The sequence below is a fragment of the Pieris brassicae genome, chromosome 8 (assembly GCF_905147105.1).
Source record: "Pieris brassicae chromosome 8, ilPieBrab1.1, whole genome shotgun sequence".
Classification (NCBI taxonomy): domain Eukaryota; kingdom Metazoa; phylum Arthropoda; class Insecta; order Lepidoptera; family Pieridae; genus Pieris; species Pieris brassicae.
The window spans coordinates 18,339,325-18,355,438 of record NC_059672.1 but is presented as its reverse complement, the minus strand read 5'-3'; the positions used below and the strand labels follow the sequence as shown (position 1 = coordinate 18,355,438).

General features: G+C 31.1%; 1 protein-coding gene across 6 annotated transcripts in view; it reads left to right on the top strand.

The window, feature by feature from the left end:
- Window positions 1-694: 694 nt before the first annotated feature.
- The window catches only part of LOC123712738 (apoptotic protease-activating factor 1), a 31,098-nt gene continuing 15,678 nt past the window's right edge, over window positions 695-16,114 (top strand). For 2 of the 6 annotated variants that reach the window (XM_045665983.1, XM_045665977.1), the window contains exons 1-8: window positions 695-859; window positions 4,116-4,273; window positions 5,408-5,635; window positions 6,369-6,577; window positions 7,388-7,682; window positions 9,276-9,508; window positions 10,141-10,693; window positions 13,635-13,825. In XM_045665983.1, coding sequence (XP_045521939.1) covers window positions 4,136-4,273; window positions 5,408-5,635; window positions 6,369-6,577; window positions 7,388-7,682; window positions 9,276-9,508; window positions 10,141-10,693; window positions 13,635-13,825 — 1,847 coding nt within the window. In that variant the 5' untranslated portion in view covers window positions 695-859; window positions 4,116-4,135. The other 4 variants (XM_045665981.1, XM_045665980.1, XM_045665979.1 and 1 more) reach the window with 4 other exon arrangements.

The window sequence follows — 16,114 nt, the reverse complement described above, 5'->3', positions numbered from 1 at the left end:
AATATCATTATTTTGTTTTGTTCCATTAAAAATAATAGAAATATAATTTTTAATATTAACGATATTAATTCCTGAGTTCATTACCAGCTTGTTATGTCCTTAAAATATCTTAAAACTCAGTGAACAATTGAAGCACAAGTTACGCCCTATAAACATAAACGAGCAATGTGCCAAAGATTACATATTTTTGGCAGGCGCAGTAAAAGGAATTGGTCATATATTATTTTAACGTGTTTTACAAATATTTTCATATTAGTGGGCCAAAATTAAAATAAAAAAATAAAATATAATAAATGCATATAAGGGATATAATAATATATGTTCGGTACCATGCATACTAAAAGGGACAAACTTTTTCTATATACATTTTCACAAGGATTAACACATTTTCTATTTTCAAAATAAGAAAATGTAATGCACAATTATAGGATGGCTATAAAAACTACACAAACGGATGTCAGCTGTCTTTAAACTTCTAACGTAAGCTTAAACAGCCCATATCCCGATTATTCAGCAAAAAGGAAGGAGAACTTGCACGCAATGCGCAATGTTATAAACAATGGGTGAACAGAGCATTACCTACACAATTATTTGTAGCCTGTACCACCACATGCTATGGTTTTTATTTTTGACTTGTGCGACTATAGTCTGTGGTTAGTTTGACGACGTTAATAATTTTGCTGTTTGGGTTTTCGCTTTGTTTGAGTGGTTGAGACTGAGATAGCTCAAGTTTTTAAAAATGAAACTAATTTCTAAATAATATACTAAAAATGTTATTTTAACCATCGTTTCCGATGTAGTAAATCTTTTTCTAGCTTTTTTGATCAATTCCTTACATTCTGGAGAATTGTTTAGAGGGGTAAGATTTTTGTTCGTTGCTACATAACAATTTAAAAGTAAAGCACTACTTACACAAATTCCTGGTTTATTTTTGTTACTTAACGAATACAAATTCAATAATTAACATAAACATTCTAAAAACTCCAATATTTTTTAAGTGTGTTTATATTTCGAAAAACTGTCGAATGCTTCGAAAGAAACAGGCAAGTTTCGTAATCTCTTCAGTTATTTATTTTTCTATTTTAATAATATATTACCCTAATATTTTTATTATAGGTTTTGTAGACATTCTTTTTACCCTTTGTTGTTGAATGAAAGGAATACCATGGCTCTTTCTTTGAACAATAAAGCTTTGAGTATAGACACTTAACATCAGTTTTGTGATGTTTGTCTATCTCTAAGGCCCCAATAAAAGCAATGGCCAAATATATTTCTTAATCTGATTTAAAAATAGTTTACTTTAGCTGATGAATATATTTCTTAATCTGATTTAAAAATAGTTTACTTACCGCTGTCTTGAATTATTATATTTATATGTGTATTTATTATTACAGGGTATCAGACACAAAACCCAAAATTATGCTATGTATTTGGAAAATATTTGACGGACTTAGTGTTTGTTGACATGGAATTGTTTTAATTAAATCAATAAATCCTGGGAAATCCCAACCTTGGTCTAAATATTTAACGATTTTGTTATCAAGTGTTTGTCTTTTACCATTCTATTAATAGTTTTGTTACTAATTAGTCCTAGATAAGGTAACCTTGACCTAGTAAGTACTACCATTCTTAAAGAAACACAAATGTATGTTCACATTTAATACTTTTTAAGAGAAATATAGAGAATAGTCTGTATTAATTCTGTAGTTGTCTAGCCTAGTTGTAATTTTTCATTCTGACATGATGAAATAATTAAGATATCAGAAATTGGCAAGTAAAAATATTGAATGACAGTACCAAATTGTTCACTGAATATTATATGTTTACTGTTTTTCTTACTTATATTTCTTGATATTTCAAGCCAAGTTAAAAAAATATAATTTGAATATTTTATTTCTTATGATTTCAAACAATTCAGAAATTTGTATATCTAAAGTATAGTATGTCCTTTTACACTGCGAACAGTAGCTTACAGTTACATAACATCCAAATTTACACTGTACAGTAAAATTATCACCTTCATAAAATATTCAACCTTGACAGTCATGATTGTGATGTGGTCAACAACCTAGGTTTAAATCAAATACTGATGTGTGTAGGAGTTTCTCATCTACAAGGTTGTTCAATATTTAAGAGTAAACACGATATAAATGCTAACATTTTCAAATCGCCATTTATTTGACGCGACTCATCACTGCTAGACGATTTTTGTAGTTCTTATACATTAAAATTAAATTAAAATATTTTCCTTGTATGCAGATTCATTTTGTGAAAACTTTAGGCACCTTAAAAGTAAGTTTTTAATTGTTAATTTATTTTGACTTAAAACTTTAAGATTTTTTTTTAAGTTTTCTTAATTTTGCTTCAATCAATGGACGACTGTGTCCTTTTTTCGTAACGGCCATTTTCGCTCTTCCCTTCCTATAACATCATTGTAGATTAAAATAGAAGCCTGACGTTCAGTATTCAGTAACCAAGCAGGTATTATATAAACACAGTGAATTTCATTAATTTGAACTGAATTAAAATTTTAGTCGTTTAAATTTTCTGAACTTTGTCACTCACTTAGCGACTGACTGATCATCAAAACTCTACGGCACTCCTAGCAGACAAAGAAACTATAAATTTAGAATACATGTAGGGTTAAGTTTATAAAGCAAGGAAAAGCTCTAAACAATCTAATTTTATATGTTTATGTATAATAATATGTTTTACTTGTGAAATACATTGTGTTTATATGCAATGGTCAAGACAATCTATTTATCTAAAAGATTTCGATAGTGATATGGTCACTATAAGTTGTTGTTCTATTGATGACTAATTAAATTAACCGGATATGAATTGCACGGATCTCACAATACTTTCCCTTGAAAACTTGACTTCCGAGACATTAAGGAGTTATGTTTTTGATGGCTATTTATTACACCTGTAAAGAAAATCTCAAAATTTTCATTTATGGAATGTGTTCCAATAAAGCAATAAAATCCTTTACATATTACATTCCAACCAGACCAAAAATAAGTTAATGTAAAAACTGTAAACTTAAAATGATTCAAACATGCAATATGAAGGTGCCCTTAACATGTTGATGTTCGCACAATTAACTGTATTATTCAGTTTAATGACTTCCTAAAATGCTAATTTTGTTAAATATACCTTTCAACGATGCAGCTAATATTTTTAATAAATTGCTTGTCCAGTCTTTTATTAGATGAAGTAAAATGTTTTACTGTTAGAATAAATTGATAATGTCTCTCATATCTCTTCCTGCATTTGTTGTATGCAGTTATAAGTATGAATTTTACTTGTATTTTAATTGCTATTTACAATGAAGTATAATCAAAGTTTTTGCAAAGAATTATTGATAAGCTGAGTCATAATAATATTTATTTAGATACACTCTACAATGTAGAATTCACTTTTACAATTTTTATTAGCCAACAGAGTTTGATGAGGGATTATTTGAAAGTATATATATATCAAGGACTGATTTACGTTTTTTGTTAAAATATTTTCCTTGTATGCAGATTCATTTTGTGAAATCTTTAGGTACCTTAAAAGTAAGTTTTTAATTGTTAATTTATTTTGACTTAAAACTTTAAGATGTTTTTTTTTTAATTTTGCTTCAATCAATGGACGACTGCGTCCTTTTTTCGTAACGGCCATTTTCGCTCTTCCCTTCCTATAACAACAAACCTGACAATTACAGATTTAATAATAATAAATAAAAATAGTCTTTATTCGAGTACACATAGTTACGTCCATGTCAGTGCTTATCATGTATGTTTTTATTAGTACTCGACCTCCGACGGAGTGAAGGCCTCCTCCAAATTCTTCCACTTGTCCCTATTCCTTGCGACGATTTTCTAATTGCTACCAATCCCGCTGGGCCATTCCAATTGAGGGTCTTTTTGACCCATCTACCATCACGAATGCGGCCAATGTGACGATTTCCATTTCAACTTTTTTGTATATACAACATCTTTTATTTTTGTACGGCTTCGAATCACATCGTTTTTTATCTTGCCTTTTAGTTTCAGATTTAATAATATTAATACAAAAGTTTTGTCTCGGTTGATACAATTTTTAAATTGCTAACTAATAATTATTTTCAGATGGTTCACAGGCAGACAGAATGGATTCCAGGAATCGGATGCTGTTGCAGCACAACCAGCAAGATATTGTGCGAGATCTAGACGTCACATACATACTAGATGAGTTATTTACAAAGCAGGCGATTACTTACGAAGATTTTGATTATATCTTTAAGTTGGTGAGTATAATGACATGGTCTATAGAAGTATGATAGTTCCCAAGGTCACGCAGGCTCTTGTAATGCTTAGGTATAAGTGAATCCAAGTAGTTCTTTCTAGAGTAGCTCCCACATGTTCTAAAGTAAGTTATATGTGCATATCCATTGCTTTAAAGAATGGCGTTTAAGATGTATATAATGTACATACAAATACAAATATATTTTATTATCTGGCTGCAAAATGATTACAAATCATTCAGAGAATTGCGTGTGAGAACAGGAAATAGAGCATTATGTCTGATACGATAACGATGTAGTCGAAAAATGAAATTGAATTTTTGCCGTGGAGCAATTATTAATTTCGATCAATTTATATTGCTATTGTAAGTTTTTCTTTGTGATGGGACATGTCTTCTAAGTTGTTCGAGCCCACAAAACTACAGACGAACACGTTTACTTATAATAATAAGCCTTAATCATTTACACCTTATTGACATATTATCAAAAATACATATAAATAAAAAAATATTCCGAGAAAAAGGCCTCCAATTTTTTCCAGCTACCTTTTCGATCCCATGACTTTATTGGTCTGCCCTTGTGCCTTTTTTGAACCAGTCCATCACGTTTACATAATATAATAAAAGTAATTAATGTTCTTTTACGTTATCTAATCGTTTTTAAATAACTTTATATTAATAGTTTATGACCTCTTTGGGTCATACACAGCCTTGTTGCTATGCTTAGCGTGGATATGAATTTTTATAATTAGCCTTAAATTATTTCCTAATACAAAAATATCTAATTATCCTAGTGTTAGTAAATATCTTTTACAGTTAGAATGTATCAGGAACCCTCTCCTCCTCCAAGGCTTGCCATCTTTCTCTATCCAGAGCTATATGGAGCCATTGAAGTCACATATAAATAAATAACATATCTTTAACGAATATTATTACCATAAATCATTTTATAAGCTTAAGCAATCATACCGAGAGATAGAAGCTGAAAAGAAAATACAATTAGTAAAAAAAAATTGTTTCTTGTTTTCTATTTCCCTCATCTACTTACAAAATCAGAGTCAGAAGAAGAAGAAACAAAATATGGAATCATTTGGATTGTCTTCGATACATATACATTTCAGTTTTTTAATTATTTCAGAATGATAGAGCCGATAAGGTAAGATATTTGCTAGACACAATTATTCAGAATGGCAACAACAGCGCGTATGAGGCATTTGTAGACAGCCTTGCTAAAGACTACAAGTGGTTGTGGGAGAAACTTGCGCTTGGCAATAATAAAGCTATGATAGAAGACAGCTTTGAGGACAGCATTTCTAGGGGAGATGTGCCCCGACCTCCTGATCATTTTGTTAGAAGACTGGCGCTGGTAAGCTTTAACATTCTATAATCAAGCAAGCATTGTCTATCAAATTTAAATTAAATTTAACACAATTTATATTACTTATACATAAATAAGCCTCAAATTTTATCCATATATAATCTTGGTTATGTAACATTTTTGTGAATGTTTTTTCATAAAAAATATTAACGTGTCATGGTAATCATGAAATGGGCAGTTTTAGTCTAGGACCCCTATTTTTCTATGTGCGTAATAAATACTTGGTAATACAGTTGAATCAGCAATCATGAGCAGTGTTATTCCTAGTGACATCAGCGTGTGACTCTCATCCCTGGGGTAGTAGGTTCGATCCCCGGCTGTGCACCAATGGATTTTCTTTCTATGTGCGCATTTAACATTATCTCCAACGGTGAAGGAAAACATCGTGAGAAAACCGGCTTGCCTTAGACCCAAAAAGTCGACGGCGTGTACACAGAAGGCTGATCACCTACTTGGCTATTCGATTTTAAAAAAAAATGATCACGAAACAGATGCAGAAATATGAGGCCCAGACCTAAAAAGGCTGTAACGCCATTGATTTTTTTTTTAATACACTTGAATCATGTCTAAATGTTACTACCGTATTGGGTATCTTAACAAAAGTCATACTCGGGCGCAGAAGTCTGATCACCAACCAAATCAATAATATAGATTCACAAATGTGTCTTCCCATTATTTTTAGGATATTAACAAAAAATACGTAAATCTATTTTAATTTCAGGAGCAAAATGTAACGAAAAAATTGAAATCCCTAACGCGTCACAAGATCCTCGCTCTACATGGTATGTCCGGTTGCGGTAAAACCAGTGTTGCCATCAGTGTGTTAAGAAACAGCCCAGATTTGGTTACCGACAACTTCAACGGTGTTGTATTTTGGCAGAACTTGGGGAACTGTAAGACTGAAGATGACATTGTTGCTCAACAAAATAAGTAAGTTGTGCACGGTCAGATTTTTACGTATGCTAATATTAATAACAATCACGGCATGGTCAAGCAAAGTTTGTGTTTGCTCCATGAATCATTAAAGGAGCGTTAAAGAATGTGTAATATATTTTTATATAACACGAACATATTTATCAATATGTAGATAATGAAACTATTATTGTCCACGTCCTTGGCTTAGTTTTTAGGGCACATGTGGTAAAATCCCGAGCTACGCTATTTCACCAGCGATAAGCAGCTTGGAAAAACGCTGAAAAAGCAATGTCAAATATATGAAACAAAAACTAAACGATAAATATCGCACACATATACAACCTTATATATATTTTTTTATTTCATCTTTGGCAACACACTTAGTACAATTTTTTTTTGTATATGTTAGGTGTAATAATCAATAACTATTTATACTCTACATGTTTCATTGATACTTTTGAGATGATAGACTTGTTACTTGATAACCTATACTAACTTTTATCGAACATAATATATTAGTAAAATTATTGTAGTAGTCTTTTGTTTTTTTTAGTGTCCATAGTTATTTGTTTAATTTGTAACTTTCTCTAATATTGTCTTTCATATTGGTTAGTGTTTACATATTTTTATAATTTATGACACGTTTATTTTGCACACGGGCAGGAGACTCGTCTAATGTTAAGTGATACCGACGCCCATAGACAGTCACACTGACAGAGGGCTCGCAAATACGTTGCCGGCCTTTAAGAAGAATTGATTCGGAAATACATGGGCCGGCAGCTGGTTGTATAATTATCTACAATAAAGTGTTTATGGCCTTTTCAGATTATACCGCAAAGCGTCGTCCATGTGTGCGCACAATTCGTACATGAATTCGTCAATATCTATGTCCAGTATTGGGTCTAACGCAGATTCATTATCCAGTTATAACTGGACATGGCAAGAATTGCGGGACCGACTGAAGACCTTGTTCTCCGAACAGACCCTGAAGGAGTCTCTGTTGGTCCTGGATGAGGTCAATGAGAAGAATTGCTTGGAAGCATTTGATATTGGCTGCAAAATATTGGTTACGACGAGGGATACGGATGTCATAGTTAGTTTTCATCCGCAGATTGTTAAGGTAACACACATACACACACACCTTAGTGGCATATTGTAAAGTTGTAGAATTTGGTTTAATGTGTTCAATTTAGTCATATACTCAAAATAAGTTTGTTGAATTTGTCAAAAATTCTACGGTTAAAAAATTTATACAGGGTGAACACTAATATATAATATATACTGAAGATATGTACCACGCAATGTAGCGAATACGTGGGTAACACTAATATGTTTAGAACTGGCCAGTTAGAAGTTCTCAGTGGTTCCATCGAATGTGATGATGTGTAAAGAGGAACGGTTTTACTTCGAAAAACAATAAAAGTATTGGCAACTTTCTATTTTCAGAGTTACCTAGGTATAGAGTTATATACCAGACCTATTAGAGAAGTGTGATTTACCAGTTTCATTAAATTTAATAGCTCAAAAGATGTATAGAAACTTATAACATTTATTTAAAAAAATATGCACCATGACTGAATTAATGCAGATAAATCACAAGATTGTACATGTAGCGTCAGTCCCCGACATTGTTAAGATAACAAACACAAAGTTTTCTCCCAATCACTTGATTTATTCCAATTCTAATTTCAGTTTCTTAATTCAATACGATTTTAATAAACAAATTCAATAGGTAAAGATTTCAAAGGCTATTCGGTAATTACGTAACGTGTGCACCGGGCAATGGTCGATGAACGACTGCTTGAGTTGTGCGCGCGCGCTGCTTTATATTGGTTCTGTAGTGGGGATCGAGTGACACATCGTACGATCGTTCGACTAATCGCCCGTTGCACGTTGTTTTACAAAACATTGATAGTGGCGCCATCAGTTTCACAAAACATTGATAGTGGCGCCATCAGCTTCACAAAACATTGATAGTGGCGCCATCAGTTTCACAAAACATTGATAGTGGCGCCATCAGTTTCACAAAACATTGATAGTGGCGCCATCAGTTTCACAAAACATTGATAGTGGCGCCATCAGTTTCACAAAACATTGATAGTGGCCCCATCAGCTTCACAAAACATTGATAGTGGCGCCATCAGTTTCACAAAACATTGATAGTGGCGCCATCAGTTTCACAAAACATTGATAGTGGCGCCATCAGTTTCACAAAACATTGATAGTGGCGCCATCAGCTTCACAAAACATTGATAGTGGCGCCATCAGCTTCACAAAACATTGATAGTGGCGCCATCAGTTTCACAAAACATTGATAGTGGCGCCATCAGTTTCACAAAACATTGATAGTGGCGCCATCATACACAATAAAACTGCCCGAGTAGGACAAACAAATATAATATCATAGAAATATCTGTGTTTGTTAAAGGCACAAATGCTTGCATTATTTCGGTTCAATGTAATAAATTTGTATTCAGCCGATCAAGTAAGATAGATTTTATAAGGTTATATTTGATAATTATTAGTTTGTATTTATAATAAAATGTTAAGAAAACTATTATAATGAAATTAATGTAATCCATTCATGAGCCGACTTAAAATATGGTTGATATGTAATTTCCAAGAAACCCTTCAGAAGAGTTTCATCAAAAACGGTTCAGTAGTTTCTCCCATATTTCTGCAGATTAAAAATCTGTTAACCTCCTTATTTCAGATAGAAAACCATTTCACTGAAGAGGAGTCGCTATGCCTGTTAGCGTCGTGCGTGGATCTACCGACTTCGAAGCTGCCGCGTCAAGCGAAGCGCTTGCACGAGATATGCAAGGGCAGTCCATTTCACATCGCCCTCATCGGCGCGGAATTGGCCGAGAATAAGGAGAGATTGGTCCACGACATGCGACACTGGAATTATTATTTGAATAAATTGGAGAAAAAGGAGTATTTTTTGTAAGTATGTTTGATTGTTTGTCTGGTTTTGTGCTTCGAGTCAAAACGGTAACGAACCCAAAACGAGTTTTCCATAGTTATTTGTGTCTACGATAGTAATCTGTGGTCTTGTCAAAATAATACTGATTTATCATCCTTCGATCGACGATCGTAAATGGATGTTGAGGCGTCGAATAGGAATTGTGAAATGAGCGTATCAATTTTTAAAAGGCCGGCAACGCAATTGAGAGTGTCCATGGGTGGCCCTATCACTTTACGTCGCGTGAGCCTCCTGAATGTTTGCCCTCTGATGGCTTAGTCAAGATGTATTAACATGTATGTAGAAAGTTGAAAACTTAATTTGTATGAAAATTTGTCGACACGAACTGTCTTTTTATAGTATCAGGTAAGAGGCTCACCCGATGTTAAATAATAAGGCCAGTCATGGACAATCTCAATTGCGTTGCCGGCCTTTATATATACACTAATTTCTTAAAGGACCCTGAGTCGAATCGACCCATCTTGACTAAGCTCCCTGGACTATAAAAAAAATCTCGAATCTGAGACCTGAATTTATTAGAAAATAAAAATTACAGAGGTTCATGATCACTAAGGTTTATTCCTTTAATAATGAAATAATAATATTTTTTCAGTTTAACCAAACAAAACGACAAACCAATGAAAACTATAGAAATGTGTATAAACTCGTTAAAACCGGAAATTTTACCGCTCTTCAAAATGCTTACAATTTTGCCCGATGGCGCGAAATTCTCCGCGAAGGTCCTAAGCAAGTTGTGGAACAAGGAAATCAGTAAAGTCGAAACGATTATGAAACAATTACGAAGCAAATCGCTTATAATCGAGTTCTACGATCAAGAACTGAGGAATTACATATACGAAATTCACGATTTGATTATGAATTATTTAAAAACAACCCTAACGGACGACGAAGTTCGGAAATTGCACTGCGATTTGCTTAAAAATTACAATTACAACGCGAATAATTTCCCGGTTGATATAGAGGACGACGGTTATATAGCGTTTTATATCGGATACCATTTGTACAATACGAAGAACTTGAGTCTACGGGGTCTGTTTGAGAAGCTGTTTTTGGATATCAAGTTTTTGGGGAACAAGGTCCGGTTGACTGGGCCGGCTGATGTCATCTTGGATTTGCAGAAATATGAGAATTATATTGTGCATGATGTAAGTACTTTTGATTTCAAATTATGAAAATATCAGTGGTATGGATTTAGTAATAAAAATATTTTTCTTATACATTCCTCTTGTGGTAAACTTACCCACGACATGCCTAGTGGAGCGTCAAATCAATTTTGGCACAACCCTATTAATTTAAAAATTCGAGTTCAAACGCTGAATTTTTTGAAAAACATGTTGTTAAATATATTTCAGAAATTAATGATAATAAAAGCCGTTGGATAACTCAGTAAATGGTTCCGTGTATATATTTTTGATTATTTATAATTGAATATTCCTTCACAAGTAATAATTGACGCAATATTTTTATTAATAATGAACAATAAAATGATCAAATTATTTTTTGTTAAATATATATGAAAGAAATTAATAAACTAAGTAAAAATTGGTTAAGTATCACTTAATAGTTTAGTATTACTTCTACACTTATGAAAACTTATGATTCACTATTTCCATGTATATATTTTTGATTATTTATAATTGAATATTCCTTCACAAGTAATAATTGACGCAATATTTTTAATAATAATGAACAATAAAATGATTAAATTAATTTTTTTAAATATATATGAAAGAAATTAATAAACTAAGTAAAAATTAGTTAGTATCACTTAATAGTGTAGTATTACTTCTACACTTATGTAAACGTATGATTCACTATTTCTATGTATATATTTTTGATTATTTATAATTGAATATTCCTTCACAAGTAATAATTGACGCAATATTTTTATTAATAATGAACAATAAAATGATCAAATCAATTTTTTTAAATTTTAAATTAATAAACTAAGTAAAAATTGGTTAAGTATCACTTAATAGTTTAGTATTACTTCTACACTTATGAAAACTTATGATTCACTATTTCTATGTATATATTTTTGATTATTTATAATTGAATATTCCTTCACAAGTAATAATTGACGCAATATTTTTAATAATAATGAACAATAAAATGATTAAATTAATTTTTTTAAATATATATGAAAGAAATTAATAAACTAAGTAAAAATTAGTTAGTATCACTTAATAGTGTAGTATTACTTCTACACTTGTAAACGTATGATTCACTATTTCTATGTATATATTTTTGATTATTTATAATTGAATATTCCTTCACAAGTAATAATTGACGCAATATTTTTATTAATAATGAACAATAAAATGATCAAATCAATTTTTTTAAATTTTAAATTAATAAACTAAGTAAAAATTGGTTAAGTATCACTTAATAGTTTAGTATTACTTCTACACTTATGAAAACTTATGATTCACTATTTCTATGTATATATTTTTGATTATTTATAATTGAATATTCCTTCACAAGTAATAATTGACGCAATATTTTTAATAATAATGAACAATAAAATGATTAAATTAATTTTTTTAAATATATATGAAAGAAATTAATAAACTAAGTAAAAATTAGTTAGTATCACTTAATAGTGTAGTATTACTTCTACACTTGTAAACGTATGATTCACTATTTCTATGTATATATTTTTGATTATTTATAATTGAATATTCCTTCACAAGTAATAATTGACGCAATATTTTTATTAATAATGAACAATAAAATGATCAAATCAATTTTTTTAAATTTTAAATTAATAAACTAAGTAAAAATTGGTTAAGTATCACTTAATAGTTTAGTATTACTTCTACACTTATGAAAACTTATGATTCACTATTTCCATGTATATATTTTTGATTATTTATAATTGAATATTCCTTCACAAGTAATAATTGACGCAATATTTTTATTAATAATGAACAATAAAATGATTAAATTAATTTTTTTAAATATATATCAAAGAAATTAATAAACTAAATAAAAATTAGTTAAGTATCACTTAATAGTTTAGTATTACTTCTACACTTATGAAAACGTAAGATTCACTATTTCCATGTGTATATTTTTGATTATTTATAATTGAATATTCCTTCACAAGTAATAATTGACGCAATATTTTTATTAATAATGAACAATAAAATGATTAAATTATTTCTTTTAAATATATATCAAAGAAATTAATAAACTAAGTAAAAATTAGTTAAGTATCACTTAACAGTTTAGTATAACTAATACACTTATGATTCACTATTTATTCCACTGAGGAGCTCAAATGTCAAAGATCTTGCCGACACTACACTTGAGGCGAATAGTTCAATATCACAAGTTAAACAGTTAAACTTACTCGCTGCCCTAACCATAAGGCTGTTCACTCTGTAATTGGTGTTTACTTTAGGTGCATATTTTTTAATGTCCTATTATATACATGGAGACAGACCTTACTTAGTAGCTCAGGGCAGACAACTTTACCTGTAGCTAAATTTATTAAATATGTAATATCTGCTCTCTCCCGCCTAACTGAGAGAGAAAGAGAAAGAATGGAAGGAAGATAATAACAACGATGTTCAGTTCTCTCTAGCCTTCTATAATAACCTTCTATTATCGTTACAAAAAACCTGCAAGCAGGTTGAAATTAAGCAATTGTTCAGTTAGGAAAAAATAAATAATATTTTATGTTAAAAGGTGGAAATTACCTTTTTAAATTGGACCTACTCTGTCACAAAACAGACAATTTTATTATTTAGACAGAGAATGTATGACAGGTAATAGGTTTACTGTCCAAGCATGAAAGTGGAATTAATCCAGTTGCGTTTTTATGTAAATACCGACACATTTTGACATTCTGTTTCATCTCAACTAGGAAAAAAAAGTTTTGTCATATATCCCAGCAGTTTTTAGGTTCTCAATGATATGTCCTGTCAGGTCCGCGCCATATACGCAACTACATACGTCCACAACTCCAAAAAGTCTAGAAGTTGTACCAAGCACACCACATGTGGACTGTGGAGTGTAGAGCTTTCTGGACAGTGAATGTGTTAAATGTTTTTTCAATGTACCCTCAATCTTAATTTTCAGGAGTTGGACAGAGAGCTGCTGTACAATATTAAGGCGTATTTAAGCACACACGGGACCGACCTATACCGGTACCCCAGTACTGACATTATACAGAGTGTTCTCCAACACGAGTCTAAGGGTGTTCTATACACGAAGGCGTGGGATATAGCTCAACATAGATGCGCCTTGAACGAACTTTATTTTGAATTTTCGTAAGTACCATTTCATATGGCGGAGTGTAATCGGATAAGATTAAAATGCATAACTATCGACGATAGACGAATTAGGGAAGGGGAACTAGGCACAATAACGTAAAAGCAAACAATAACATCTGATTCTTTGTTGTAAAAAAACGGTTGGCATCAGCCATTTAATTTTGACAATAGACTACTTTTTAAAGGCTTGGTTCGACCATTTCTCTGACATATATTTATAAATAATGTATTTATTCGTGGACTAAGGTCGCTTTAACTATGTAAATCTTTACATGGAGATGTTACGCTATTGTATTATAGACTACTTTTTAAAGGCTTGGTTCGACCATTTCTCTGACATATATTTATAAATAATGTATTTATTCGTGGACTAAGGTCGCTTTAACTATGTAAATCTTTACATGGAGATGTTACGCTATTGTATTATAGACTACTTTTTAAAGGCTTGGTTCGACCATTTCTCTGACATATATTTATAAATAATGTATTTATTCGTGGACTAAGGTCGCTTTAACTATGTAAATCTTTACATGGAGATGTTACGCTATTGTATTATAGACTACTTTTTAAAGGCTTGGTTCGACCATTTCTCTGACATATATTTATAAATAATGTATTTATTCGTGGACTAAGGTCGCTTTAACTATGTAAATCTTTACATGGAGATGTTACGTTATTGTATTATAGACTACTTTTTAAAGGCTTGGTTCGACCATTTCTCTGACATATATTTATAAATAATGTATTTATTCGTGGATTAAGGTCGCTTTAACTATGTAAATCTTTACATGGAGATGTTACGTTATTGTTTTATAGACTACTTTTTAAAGGCTTGGTTCGACCATTTCTCTGACATATATTTATAAATAATGTATTTATTCGTGGATTAAGGTCGCTTTAACTATGTAAATCTTTACATGGAGATGTTACGTTATTGTATTATAGACTACTTTTTAAAGGCTTGGTTCGACCATTTCTCTGACATATATTTATAAATAATGTATTTATTCGTGGATTAAGGTCGCTTTAACTATGTAAATCTTTACATGGAGATGTTACGCTATTGTATTATAGACTACTTTTTAAAGGCTTGGTTCGACCATTTCTCTGACATATATTTATAAATAATGTATTTATTCGTGGACTAAGGTCGCTTTAACTATGTAAATCTTTACATGGAGATGTTACGCTATTGTATTATAGACTACTTTTTAAAGGCTTGGTTCGACCATTTCTCTGACATATATTTATAAATAATGTATTTATTCGTGGACTAAGGTCGCTTTAACTATGTAAATCTTTACATGGAGATGTTACGCTATTGTATTATAGACTACTTTTTAAAGGCTTGGTTCGACCATTTCTCTGACATATATTTATAAATAATGTATTTATTCGTGGACTAAGGTCGCTTTAACTATGTAAATCTTTACATGGAGATGTTACGCTATTGTATTATAGACTACTTTTTAAAGGCTTGGTTCGACCATTTCTCTGACATATATTTATAAATAATGTATTTATTCGTGGATTAAGGTCGCTTTAACTATGTAAATCTTTACATGGAGATGTTACGTTATTGTATTATAGACTACTTTTTAAAGGCTTGGTTCGACCATTTCTCTGACATATATTTATAAATAATGTATTTATTCGTGGACTAAGGTCGCTTTAACTATGTAAATCTTTACATGGAGATGTTACGTTATTGTATTATAGACTACTTTTTAAAGGCTTGGTTCGACCATTTCTCTGACATATATTTATAAATAATGTATTTATTCGTGGACTAAGGTCGCTTTAACTATGTAAATCTTTACATGGAGATGTTACGCTATTGTATTATAGACTACTTTTTAAAGGCTTGGTTCGACCATTTCTCTGACATATATTTATAAATAATGTATTTATTCGTGGACTAAGGTCGCTTTAACTATGTAAATCTTTACATGGAGATGTTACGCTATTGTATTATAGACTACTTTTTAAAGGCTTGGTTCGACCATTTCTCTGACATATATTTATAAATAATGTATTTATTCGTGGATTAAGGTCGCTTTAACTATGTAAATCTTTACATGGAGATGTTACGTTATTGTATTATAGACTACTTTTTAAAGGCTTGGTTCGACCATTTCTCTGACATATATTTATAAATAATGTATTTATTCGTGGATTAAGGTAGCTTTAACTATGTAAATCTTTACATGGAGATGTTACGTTATTGTATTATAGACTACTTTTTAAAGGCTTGGTTCGACCATTTCTCTGACATATATTTATAAA